At 37.9% G+C, this 13,444-nt stretch overlaps 1 protein-coding gene across 3 annotated transcripts in view; it reads left to right on the top strand.

Moving 5' to 3' along the window:
- SCP2 (sterol carrier protein 2) overlaps positions 1–13,444 on the top strand; it is a 32,761-nt gene that overhangs the window by 3,293 nt on the left and 16,024 nt on the right. For all 3 annotated transcript variants that reach the window (XR_014228253.1, XM_082312688.1, XM_082312687.1), the window contains exons 4-11: positions 3,546–3,677; positions 4,628–4,692; positions 5,744–5,870; positions 6,756–6,819; positions 7,077–7,163; positions 7,774–7,924; positions 8,818–8,965; positions 11,120–11,227. Coding sequence is in view for 2 of the 3 variants with exons in the window: in XM_082312688.1 (XP_082168814.1) it covers positions 3,546–3,677; positions 4,628–4,692; positions 5,744–5,870; positions 6,756–6,819; positions 7,077–7,163; positions 7,774–7,924; positions 8,818–8,965; positions 11,120–11,227 (882 nt within the window). In the remaining variant the exon portion in view is untranslated. The remainder of the gene's footprint in view (positions 1–3,545; positions 3,678–4,627; positions 4,693–5,743; positions 5,871–6,755; positions 6,820–7,076; positions 7,164–7,773; positions 7,925–8,817; positions 8,966–11,119; positions 11,228–13,444) is intronic.

Here is a 13,444-nt window from a genome sequence, read left to right as displayed (position 1 = left end):
CAAGATCAGATGGTATATTTATTCAAGTGGTGCAAAACTTAGGCATTGTAATGTTTATGGCAATAGACTTGAAAATTCTTTTATCGTTTCTGTGATGCTGTGTGTACGCTAGAATGGATATGCTTGTTTATCCATTGCTCTTGAGTTGAAGACACTTGCTAGGGGTATTCTGGGGATCAAACATGTACTGTGTCCTTGCACTTTCAGCCCAAGAGCACATAAGAGATATCTGCTTGGACTCAACTCTGAGTGATAGATGAGATCTACTCTATGAGAGGTTCATAACTATTTTAATCCTATGGATATATATAGAACCATTAAACAATGGCTTGAGTACTGTATAAGATTATTGAGACTGCATCTATTAGTATCGCTCCAGAATAATGCTTCACAGCTGATGTAGACAACAGTTAGTTGTTCACATACCAACACAGTGCTGCCCTGCCTTCATTACCAGCAGGACCCTTGTTGTGGTTTAACCCCAGCCGGCAATTAAGTACCATACAGCCACTTGCTCACTCCACCCTGTTGGGATGGGGGAGAGAATTGGAAGGGTAAAAGTAAGAAAACTCGTGGGTTGAGATAAAGACAGTTTAATAGGTAAAGCAAAAGCTGTGTGCACAAGCAAAGCAAAACGAGGAATTCATTCGCTGCTTCCCATGGGCAGGCAGGCGTTCAGCCATCTCCAGGAAAGCAGGGCTCCATCACACCTAACGGTTACTTGGGAAGACAAACGCCATCACTCCAAATGTCTCCCCCTTCCTTCTTCCCCCAGCTTTACATGCTGAGCATGACATCACATGGTATGGAATATTCCTTTGGTGAGTTGAGGTCAGCTGTCCCAGCTGTGTCCCCTCCCAACTTCTTGTGCACCCCCAGCCTCCTTGCTGGTGGGGTGGGGCGAGAAGCAGAAAAAGCCTTGACTCTGTGTAAGCACTGCTCAGGAGTCACTAAAACATCCCTGTGTTATCAACACTGTTTTCAGCACAAATCCAAAACATAGCCCCATACTAGCTACTGTGAAGAAAATTAACTCTATCCCAGCCAAAACCAGCACAGTCTCCACCCCTTATTGCATACTATTTATGTCATGCTCAGGTCCCGCACTATCCAATACATCCTCATTAACCCCCACCTCCATTCCCATTCTTTGATATAATACACAAGTATCGTTCCCTTAGTCTGTGGACAACCTCTGTGAAATGTCTGTAAAACGTCCACTGAGTTCACTTAGTCCATGACTTTGGGCTCCATCTGTTATGGCGGTCACTCAGGACAGAAGAAGTGGTGTGTTGCATGCAGTTACTGGGCACCAAAGCCAGCTCAGGTTGAGTTCCTGCTGTACTTGCACTGTTTCTTGTGAGGCTTGTCCTCCATTGGTTCAGGTGGTTGCTGCTATAGTAATTCCCATAATGTGCAACTCAAATCCTGGGTTACAGCAATTTAAAGGTATATCCATTACAATCTCCACCCCTGGTCCCTTTGGGCCAGATTATAGAGATTAACATTGCAACGAACTCCTCCCCTTGCTCCTTGCGTGGTTAGCAACAAGGGATTGCTGCTATAGTAATTCCCAAAACATGCAACTCAAATCCTGGGTTACAACAATTTAAAGATATTTCCATTATAATCTCCACCCCTGGTGCCTTTGGGCCAGGTTATAGGGTTTAACATTGCAATGAACTCCTCCCTTTGCCCCTGCTCCAGCTTGGACTTATCCATAGACTGCAATCCCTTGGGGGTGTACCTGCTCCAAGTGGAGCCTTATCTCTGAGGCATAGTCTTTTCTGGGGTATGCCTGCTGTGGCATAGACTTATCCACTGCCACAGTCGCTTTGAGGTGTGCCTGTTTGAGTGTGGCCCTATCCTTGGGCCACAGTCCCTTCAGAGGTATACCTGCTGCGGCACAGACGTAACCACGGCCACAGACGCTTTGAGATGTACCTGCTCTGGCATGGGCTTATCCACAGCCGCGGATGCTTCGGGGTGTCCTGCTTCTGCGTGGACTCATCCTCAGGTCACAGTCCCTTCAACTTGAGTTCATACTGGAGTTCCAGCCTGTCCAATACAGCAGCACAGGTTTCTGTGTACAGCAGCGATGCCCTGGCCATCTGCCAGCCCAGGTGCATGGCCATTGCTGTTATCAAAATGTTCCTAGGCACAGCAGAGTAAGATGAGAAGCAGTACAGCAAGCAGCAAAAGCAAAAACCAGCCCCTAATGAGCACTAGACTCTAATATAGAGTAAAGCAAGCAAGCACAGAAGCCTGCCAATTAATAGCTAAACAGCAATAACAGCTGTAAATTTTATCTAGCACGTTCCAGTCAAATCTGTCGTTATCTCGAACCCCTCGAGCCCCTCATTGGGCACCAAAAAGGACTGTTCTGGTTTAACCCCAGCCGGCAATTAAGCACCACACAGCCATTCACTCACTCCCCCACAGTGGGATGGGGGAGAGAATCAGAAGAATAAAAGTGAGAAAACCTGTGGACTGAGATAAAGACAGTTTAATAGGTAAAGCAAAAGCTGTGTGCACAAGCAAAGCAAAATGAGGAATTCGTTTGCTACTTCCCAGCAGCAGGCAGGTGTTTAGCCATCTCCAGGAAAGCAGGGCTCCATCATGCGTACCAGTTACTTGGGAAGACAAAATGCCATCACTCCAAACATCCCCCCCCTTCCTTCTTCTTCCCCCAGCTTCATATGCTGAGCATGACGTCATATGGTGGGGAATACCCCTTCGGTCAGTTGGGGTCAGCTGTCCCAGCCGTGTCCCCTCCCAGCTTTTTGTGCACCCCCAGCCTCCTCGCTGGTGCGATGCTGTGAGAGGCAGAAAAGGCCTTGACTCTGTGTAAGCACTGCTCGGCAGTCACTAAAACATCCCTGTGTTATCAACACTGTTTTCAGCACAAATCCAAAACATAGCCCCATACTAGCTACTGTGAAGAAAATTAACTCTATCCCAGGCAAAACCAGCACAGCCCTCAAACAGATTTCTAGTAGACGCCCTCAGCAGAAACTTTTAACTTGCAGTCACTGCTTATTGTAGTGAGAGGAGATGGTGCTAAATGGTTGGTCTGAACCTTTTCCTGTCACTCCAGTTCACACATGCCTGATGTATGTCTCAAAGCAGTCAAAATCAGATTTATATTATGGGGAAATCTGTTTCCATTCCAAAGAGTTTTCAATTTACTTTCTTCCTGCTTCTCTATTAATGACTGTATTATGGCAACTGAAATAGGGTCAGTCAGCTCTGATAGCAGCTTCCAAGCCACACCTCTTAAGACGTTTCTGTCCAGTCCAGTTACCTTCCATTGATTCACGGCCTGTTATCACAGAAGCAGGACACACTTCTGTTTTTAAAATCTGGTGCTTTTAATCTTGTTTCTAAGGTTCTTTTACTGTGGATACTTGAGAGGCATACTCAAGATGACAGTTCAGAAGTTCAAGTTTACAGTTTAAATGGTAGCATTGCACATACATGGTGGGATTTCCTTTTGCTAGTGAAGTTTGAGTATGTACCTTATTTTAATGTGTCTCTATATAAAGGTGACTCAACCTGTGGACAACGGGCCATCTATCATGGTTTGGGTTTAACTGGCATTCCTATCATTAATGTTAACAACAACTGTGCTACTGGATCAACTGCTTTGTTCATGGCCAGACAACTAGTAGAAGGAGGTGAGTTGTTTTGCACTGGGGCTGGGTAATACATATTCTCTATTTCTATAAATATAACTTGAATGAAGAACAGAACTAGTGAATGTGAGTACTCTGAGTTGTAAATGTCCTATCCTTACAGGCAAAAGTGTGTTTTCTGCCTCACTCAGATGAAAAGGTTGGTCAGTTGTATATACAAATATAAGACCAAGCACTTAAAAGAGTATCACTATGAACTAGAGCATTATGTGTGCACCTAAGGGACTATGTCTGTGATGCAGGAAGATGGTGTGTATGGATATAAATGTCCTTTCCTGTGTCATAAGCTATGTGAACCTATTAAGTAGTAAGCCAGTTAAGTTTTTTCTGGAACAATTGTTTGGAGTAGTGCAGAACAAGTTGCATTATAGTACTGCAAGACAGTAGACTCTGCAGGATGAAAAGGAGAGAGGAGTCTGCTAAAAAGCTTTTTTTTTTTCTTTTTTTTTTAACTTGAAGTTAACACAAGTGTTTGACTAATGCATTTTTGGAAGGGAGGGGAAGAGAGTACTTTCTTATGACAGACTGTGCTTTGAACTGACAGATGAGCGTTTCCTTCTGTTTCTACAGTTCTTTTGTGGACTTTCATACTTTCTTGCACTTAAATGCTGATGTTTCTGTAATGAAAACTATAGCAACATTCTGTATGATTTTTCTAGTATTTGTAGCAGAGACGTAAGTGCTTGGTCATCTAAGATAATTGCTGTCAAACAGTTTAAAAATAAACCCAAACTTTTTAGTGATCTCTCATTCTTCAATATCAATATGTTTGTATCAATACCATTCCCACTCCAATTTGACTCTCCTTCAAAAATGAAGAAAGGAGGAAGAGCAGCTGGTAGGTGTTTATGTATATTTCTTGTAATTGAATTAGTACAAAATGTAATTTATAATTATATTGTGTTTTAAATAGCCACAAATTTTATTTTAAGGTTTGGCAGATTGTGTTCTGGCACTTGGCTTTGAGAGGATGGCAAAAGGATCCCTTGCTTCAGGTGTAAGTGTCTGAAACACTTTATAGGTTTCATTGTATTCATAGATGAAATACACCTCCTCATTCTCTGAGACACATTCTCATAAATGCCAGTTGCTTTAAGATGTTGCTGTAGATGATTACAAAATAAACCATTATTTTGATCCATGGAAACTTTTAATGAGTGATGATTCTGATTGCAGCTATGACTACAAATTTTGTATGGAATGTTTTAGAATTAATTTTATGTAGTATGTCATGCTTTTAGGATTTTGCCAAGAATACGTGAAAGGCAGGGTTAATAGGGAATAATGAAAATACCAGATAGAATACTGAAGCATTGAGCAATTGAAGTGTCTTTCTCAAAATGACAAAGCAAATCAAAGAGAGAATCTGGGTCTTCTGGCTTTTGGCTTGATGCTTACTCAGTTGACCGGTTAACACACTTTCCCAAAACCTAAGGACTTTTGTAAACCTTTCTTTCTTGTCTCTTTTTTGTTTTTACTGGAGAATTGTGGAGGGGTTTGTTTGTATTTTGCCTTATGGCAAGCAATATTAGAGCCCATATGTCGTTTAACTACAGAACTGCCAAATCTCATAATATATGCAGAGGTTTGGGTGAGAAATGTTAAATTTAACAACTGATTTAAATGAGTAAGAGGTATCTTTAACATGCTTCACGATATTTCATCTAAGCTTCATTGAAAATACTAATACAATATCCATTTTATAACTTGGAACTATATTAACTATAGGATTTTAAACTGAGATGAAAAATACCTGAAGTCCTCTGCTGAAAATAGTGACTGTGATAGAAATCACATAGGAGTGGTCCTTGCCATGAAGCAGTGCAGTGATTATAATGTTAAGCATTTTCTGCTTATTAACTCTTTCTTGTAGTTGGGAAATTATGAATGCTTCAAAACATGTCACTGAAGTGCAACATACTGTCCAGTGGAATTGTTAAAATATCAGAAAAACCTCTCTTTTGCTTGAAATCCATGGCATTTTTGTGGTGATGTTGTGAAGAAAAGGAAATTATGACTTGCTTTATAACTATTTATCTTCTTTTTAGTTTTCAGACAGAACTAATCCAATGGACAAACATTTGGAAATTATGATAAATAAATATGGCTTAGCAAGTGCTCCAGTAGCACCTCAGATGTTTGCAAATGCTGGCAAAGAACATATGGAGAAATATGGTATGCTAAAATACATTTTTTTCATTGTCCTCTTTTAATGAACTTATTTAAATATATATATATATATATTAGGATTTAATTTTTAAAAAATGTTAGCATTCGGTGTCCTTTCTTTTACCCAAGTACTACAAGTGCAACATCTACAGCTAACATACACAGGAATACATTTGGATAAAGAGTTATCTACAGAAAAGTTGGTGATGTGTAGGCAAACAAAATCATCAGGAGACAAAATTAAGGCTGTGATACAGAGTGTCTGGTAATCATGCTAATGGTATGGTTTGTGCTTCTGTAAGGTCTCAGCGATAAGGTTTCAAAACTTCCTGCATTTTTCCCTTGTGTCTTAGGATGGGTAGATAGGCTTGGGACTGAATCGTTTGACAAAAGCTTTCGGATATTCGATTCAATATAGAGTACTAGGCTGCTGCCACTGCCGTTTCTTACCCCCTCACCAGACAAGGGAATTGGCTCCAAGGTAATAGGATGGCCTGTTGAGCATGTTTTATTTGCACTTAGTTTTAGACTACTGTATGGAAAAATTTTGGACTTAGACTCCAATATTTCACTGCAGCTGTTTTGCACTGATAGGAAAATGAGCATTCAAGTTTCAGTAATACAATAATGGCTTAAATAAAATGCACTTATTTTCTGTATTTCTATGTTAGTAAGTGTTAAATACCCAAGTAGGATGTTCTGTTACCTAAAACTCAACCATGTTTAGTAGTCTTTATCTAAATTTTAGACCTAAGTTGAGTTCTAAGGAAAGCTTTGGTAACAACGAGTCTCTTGTAAAGGTCAAATTCTTACGACACAATATTTAAAATGCTATGTTAGCACTGTTTAGGTAAACAAAGTATTTCAACACAGCTTGCTTTCCCCTTCCAGGGACAAATCCAGAATACTTTGCAAAAATTGCATGGAAGAATCATAGCCATTCAACTAATAACCCGTGAGTAATGTACTCTACCTCTATATTGAACATACATTGCTGTTAAAAAATCCATGCAAACCTGAGTATTATTTTTAGAAATAGTGTGCAGAGTATATTCTTTATTATGGAATGAGAATTATACCCAGCATAAATTCTATATCCAGTGCCTTATACTTTGTAAAAACAGCTCTATGACTGCCTAATAGTGTGATAATAGGATGTCTTCTGCTAAGGGCTGTGCTAAAACTAAGATGGCATCTGTATGTTTTTCTTAGGTATTCCCAGTTCCAAAAGGAGTACACATTAGATGAAGTTCTGCAGTCTCGCAAAATTTTTGATTTCTTGACTGTCTTACAGTGTTGGTAAGGAGAGAACTTAGCGTTGTGAAATAAATCTTGATGTTAAGACAAATATGGTAGGACATCTATTTAAATAAAGTCTGTTTGTGTGTAAATTAAAATTTACAGATTATTTTAAGTAAAACTTCTTATAAATAAAACAAATGTGGAATCTCTGTCTTGACTAAACATGATCTAGATATTTGTTCACAGTATAATACAGTAAGCTGAAATACGTTTCGTACTTTGAGGCTCTTGCGTCATTCTGTATCTTTTACCAATGTGCACCCATTGCTGTTAAGTGTTAATTCTTCTCTTCAGCCTTTCCTATACACTCCTGAAAGGCTTGTTGTTAACAATGTTTATAGCCAAGTAGAAGCTTTGATTTTTTCTAAATTGAAAAACCTTAATGATACGTTTCTATTTTGATGTCATGCTTTTCAAATGTCTGCTATAAATATTACTGAAAGTGTCCAGCAAACACTGAAGGAATTTATAGTTTCAGTGGCATCATCCAAAGAAAGTGGTTTTCATTTGTCCTTTTTGTTTTTTTGGTTTGTATTAAAAGATAATTCTGTGAAAGATTGATGTTACTAATTTAGAATGATTACATCATTATTTTTCTTTCCATCAGTCCAACATCAAATGGTGCCGCAGCTGCAATTTTGAGTAGTGAGGAGTTTGTGAAAAAGCATAAGTTGCAGACAAATGCTGTGGAAATTCTAGCCCAGGTGATGGCTACTGATTATCCAAGCACATTTGAAGAAAACAGTTGTATGAAGATGGTAGGTTTAGAATTCTGTATTCCCTCATACTCATCAGTTTGGTTTTTTTTAATACCTGCAAGTCCTAATGATACTGTAGACATTTCTGTGTCATTAAGCAAACAAATTATACTTTGTGGTGAACGTAAAAGTAATTTCATTTGAGCAGGTGGAGTAAGCAGAGTATGGTTGTGGAATAACAGTAAGAAATTTATAAACAGGCTATCAAAAATGTAGTTTTTAACAAAGTATTTAAAGGCTACTTTTTAAACAATTTGAACAGCAAGAAACACATTTCTTTAATTTTTCTGTTTATGAGAGTAATGAAACTTACAACAGTTTTACTTATGCCTGTGTAATACTGAAGCTGAAATAACCTGTCGGGTATAGTCATGATTACTTGCTTAAGTAGGATGAAGGGAAACACCTGAACTGCAAAATTTGCATCCCACTGCAAATTGACTGAAATAATTGGATGTAAGTCAAACTATTAGAATACCCAATAGTTTCTACTCTAGTCATGTTCTGTTTGGGTTTCAAATACAATTCTAGTCAGATGGCTGATAGAAAAAGGTAGCCAGACAGTTTGAGGATTTGTTTCAAGGCTGTTGGTCTGAGTCACGCAAAGGAGCAATTTGGCTTGTGGGCAAGGTTGAGAAAATAGGATATTCCCCAGCAAAGTTTCCACATGCCAACAATGAGACTTAGAATGTATTATTTCTTTCTATACAATCCATACTGTATGAATATTAAATGCTGTGATATGTGATGCATTAAAATAAGTTAGAATGCTACCTCCTACAGGTTACTTTCACTTACAGGATATATAGAAGCATGTTTAAAATTAAGTGTAGAAATGAAATTGCTAGCTATGTTTCTTTAATGATATTTTAATGTACAATTTCTTGTTGCAGGTTGGCTATGATATGACTAAAAAAGCTGCGGAAAAATGTTTTGAAAAAGCACGCCTAAAGCCTACAGATGTTGATGTGATTGAACTTCATGACTGTTTCTCAGCTAATGAGTTCATTACCTACGAAGCTCTGGGACTCTGTCCAGAAGGTAATACATCAATGGAGAGAATTGAAAATATCTTTTTATCTGTTCATATAATATATATAATTCATATATATATATTATTATAATATATATATTATTATATATATTATATATATTATATATATATGAATTATATGAACAGATTATATGAATTATATATATTATTATAATATATATATTATTATATATATTATATATATTATATATATATATGAATTCATATAATCTGTTCATATAATTAGAACTTGGAGTTGTTTACTAGACAGATCTTCTATATTTGAAAGTCTTATTAGCTAACCTCATAAGATGGAAAAGCAAGTTACCACTGTAGTAACATAAGGAAGACCTGCAAACTCTAGAATTAGTTTAACAAATGAGCGTGTTACTGTGATTTCTGAAGAAATATACAAGGCAAATTAAAGTGTTGGACAACTACGAGAAATCATATGGCTAGCTTGTGCAGGGATGGCTCTTTTAAGCAAGTAGAGCAAGGAAATTAAAAGCTCTTGTGATCTTTCTCAGTATTATGCCCCCTTTTCAGGGCTATATACTTACCCACCCCAAGATTTCCCTCCATCTTTGTATTTCCTTTTAAGAAGATAAAAATCGGACAAGAATTACCTATAGAGGGCCTTACCAACTTACTTACCCTTTGATAGGACTTCTTTAAAAATCTTGAAACATTTTTGCCTTTGAAAATACAGTTATTGGCAAGTTGTGAACATGTGTCTGAAGTCAACTGTATAACAATGCACAATCTGTCCAGATTAGTTTAATTTCATTGAAGTGAGTGGATTTACACTAAGTTAAATGGCAGTGGAGTTTAGTTCTATGCATGTAAGTCAAACCATTAAAATTTTCTACTGAAGAGGTTTTTGTTTGATTTCGAGTAAATAATGCATTGAACTGCTACTTCAGTATTTTATATATTTAAACTCTAAACGTATTCTTGCTTTGCATAAATAATCATCTGATGTAACCTTTCTCTAATTTGTTTTTAACTAATTTTGAGAAAATACCATACTCTATCACTAGGTGGTGTGTTGTATTAAGTCTAAGCTTTCTCACTGAAACAGAGAAGTTCATAGATCTTCAGGAAGACTTTTCATGTGTTTGTAGGTCTTCAAATATTTGCCTTTGAATGCTTGCTTTTTACTGTCTTCTTTGCTGTGTTTTTGTGGTATCTGCAGTAAAAATGGTAAATGTTTGACATTATTTAGATAGGTATATTAAACTTTTTAGCTTCATTCCTTTAATTGAAGATACAGAAGAATCCTGATGGTACTTGTCTATTTGACCAGTAAGTCTTGTATATGGTAGTTTAATAGTGCAATTCTCACCACCTTTCAGTCAGTCTGACCTTAACAGTATGTGAAACTTATCTTGGAACAGTAGACTAATTAGACATAGAGATCAGTGAAATGGCATAAACCATATTGTGGATTTAGATGTACAAGACTAACCTGCTATTCTCATTTAATGGCAGAAGTAAGTTAAAAATACAGAAAATGTGGCACATCTTTTTTAGACTTTGACATTAATAACATAGGCTGAAGAAGCTGGTACAAGAATAAAGGAGTAAGGGACTGGTTAAAGGGGAGAACTGTCTGCTGAAGGCATGGGAACTAATAGTCTGGAAAGCTAAGCAATTCTAAGCATTAGTCTTACGAGTGGTTTTATTTACTATCTTAATGTCTTAATGCAGCCCAGGGTACCGTTAGCCGCCTTTGTGGCAAGGGCCGATGTTCAGCTTGGCGTTTACCAGGGCCTCTGTGTCCTGGGGGTCACAAATTATGACTAACCAGTCTTTTACAAAAACCGTAATTATCACTGCAGTTTCATTAATAAAATAATGAACAGCTTCATTATATTAATTATATCATAATACTGTGTATCAACAAAACAGCAGATTTAAAAAAGCTGTTGTATCAAACACTAGCGCTTTTACTTCTTTTCCATGTTACGCTTTCTCCAGTAGTATAAGCAAGTCTCATTAATATAGTTGAGCTAATTTCAATCTGCTCTTTGTAAAATCTCTGGTGTACTATTACCTGGGTCTTGACTGATGTGCAGCACCTTCAATAAGTGACAATAGAATTGAAAAATCACTTAAACCCAAAAAAAGAACATTTTTCTTTTATAAATACTATTTTATAGGAAAAGCATGTGACCTGATTGACAGAGGAGACAATACTTATGGAGGAAAATGGGTTATTAATCCTAGTGGTGGCTTGATTTCAAAGGGACATCCACTTGGTGCTACAGGTATGCAAAAAAAACATTTCATTTGGTCATGCCAGTTAGATACGAGATACAGCTCTTGAGCAGGCAGATGCTTCCCACTTGTATTTGTCTGTATGAAACATGAGGGCTTCCTAAGACTAGAAGGAAGCTCTGGAGTTGCTTCTCATTTCCAAGGAATGCAAGCATTAGGGGAGGTTGACCATGCAGGATTGCTCAAACCAAAAGAGTTGGAGTGTGAATTTAATCATTAACACTTGTTTAATCTTCTGGTGCTACTTTTTCTGTTGTTAAAGCAACCTGCGAAACAGCTTAACTTTTTTCCTAAATAATTGCTTAGTAGTACAACTTCTGATGATTGTAGTTTGAATAACCATTTTTCGTATGTTGTCATCCCTTAAAATTCAGATTTTGGAGATTTTTACTGCATCTGAATAGCCTGTAGCCTTGTTAGCTGTAATAAAAGCTATTTCTGTTAAGCCTTGGATGTCAAAATATTTATCTGATGTTTACAACAGAAGCTCAGTTAGTCACCATTTCCCAGCAACATAGGTTTTCCTTTTGTTTTGTTTTGTTTTTTGTTTTCTTTAAATTGGTACGCTTGCTTCCAAATGAGATGGCTCTTGGATTAAATGTGTTTGGATTTGTGAAGATAATTCACCTTCCTTATTTGGAAATGAGAAGTTGTCAGAACACTGGAAAAGAGGAAACCTTGTAAAACAACAAACCTTAATCTAAACAGCTGTAACAGCTAGATAATCTGCAGTTAGCGTGGGTGTGGGCGGGAGTATTAGGAAACTTCGGAAGAAAAATATTCTGGGTAAATGAGACTGTGGGTATCTGTAACAGGATGAGAGTATTCCATTGCTAGGTATGTGTTAAATTTCTGTCAGTTACACAGCGATAAATGTAGAGGCAATTACTGGTATTCATGCCTCTCTCTATTGCCAAGGGAGGGGGGGGAAGAGTCACTGAAATGCAGAAAATGATATGTCTACAGATTGTCAGCTTAATTTCACTATAAAGCAGTCTTGAGGCTACCTGTATGCTAATCAGAGGTCATATCAGTCATCTTAAGCTTCCAAACCATTCCAGGGCAGGATGTGCCAGGGTACACATTCTCTCCTTGAGGCTGAGAGAGTGTAAATGAAATCTATTAATTCCCATCTATGACTGGAATTACAAAATTTCTTACTCATCCTCTTCATAATGTTTCACTTGGCAATGCGTAAAATTCGGTGCATAAAATGCAGATTCCTCCTCTGCCTTGCCCAAAGGCCTATACAGTTGTCTAGGGGAAGGGAGAGGAAGGGATGGAGGTCTGTGGACGATGGAGGGAAGAAGAAATGTGCATGTGGTGGAACTCGATCGTAATTGCAGAAATAGCTGATAGAATAGTAGGGGCAGACCGAGGGTAAGTGTATTCTGAAAATCAGGGCTATAATGAAAAGGGATTCACCTTCATTTTGAGCCTCCCAAGAAAATATATTCCTAGGTATTTGAGCTGTCAAGAATTACCTTTATCAAATCCTATTGCATGTATTCACTTAATATCTTATTAGGGAAGGAAGTTTATGGAATATGCCTGTAGTATATGCCTTACTTCATTTAACCAGCTATGCCCAGCACTAATCTGAATCACAATTCAGTTATGTATTCTAGGGCTTTTTCTTATCTTGTAGTATAATACATACTTATTACAAGCATTTTTAATAGTAGGCATTTGTATTGCAAAGAAAAAAACAGTTTTCCAGAAGGTCTTTGGTTACATTTTTATGTTTGTTAGATTTAGCAAACTAATGTTGAATTCCAATTTCCACTCTGAGGTGCGTGCCGATGGTGAGGTGAGCTCTACTTATGCTTCTGGGGCATCTTTAGCATTGCTATAAAGATGCCATAGCACATAAAACTATTTTAAAATGCTTACGATTGTCACGTATTTGTGTCTTGGAGACTGAAAAGTCGATGCCGGTTGTGTGTTCACAAGGGCCCTTTGGAGAGCCGGCGTTTTTAAGATGGCTCACGCTGTCCGCCCAGGCACGTGACCTCTGAGGGAACAGCTTCCTCTGGCTTCCCTCTATGCAGTCTTGTAGGAATGTGAAAAATGAGTAACTTTGAGTCTCAAACTTGAGCGCACTCAAGAGCGTGCGTCACTCCTGTGACGACCAGTTTTTCTGCAACTTCCCCAAAGTGTCTTTGCCAGAGTGGCACTAAAGCGGCCATCTTTACGGCCGGCGGGGA

Source organism: Platalea leucorodia, assembly GCF_965183815.1.
Source record: "Platalea leucorodia genome assembly, chromosome: 5".
NCBI lineage: Eukaryota > Metazoa > Chordata > Aves > Pelecaniformes > Threskiornithidae > Platalea > Platalea leucorodia.
This window is presented reverse-complemented; position numbering and strand designations above follow the sequence as displayed.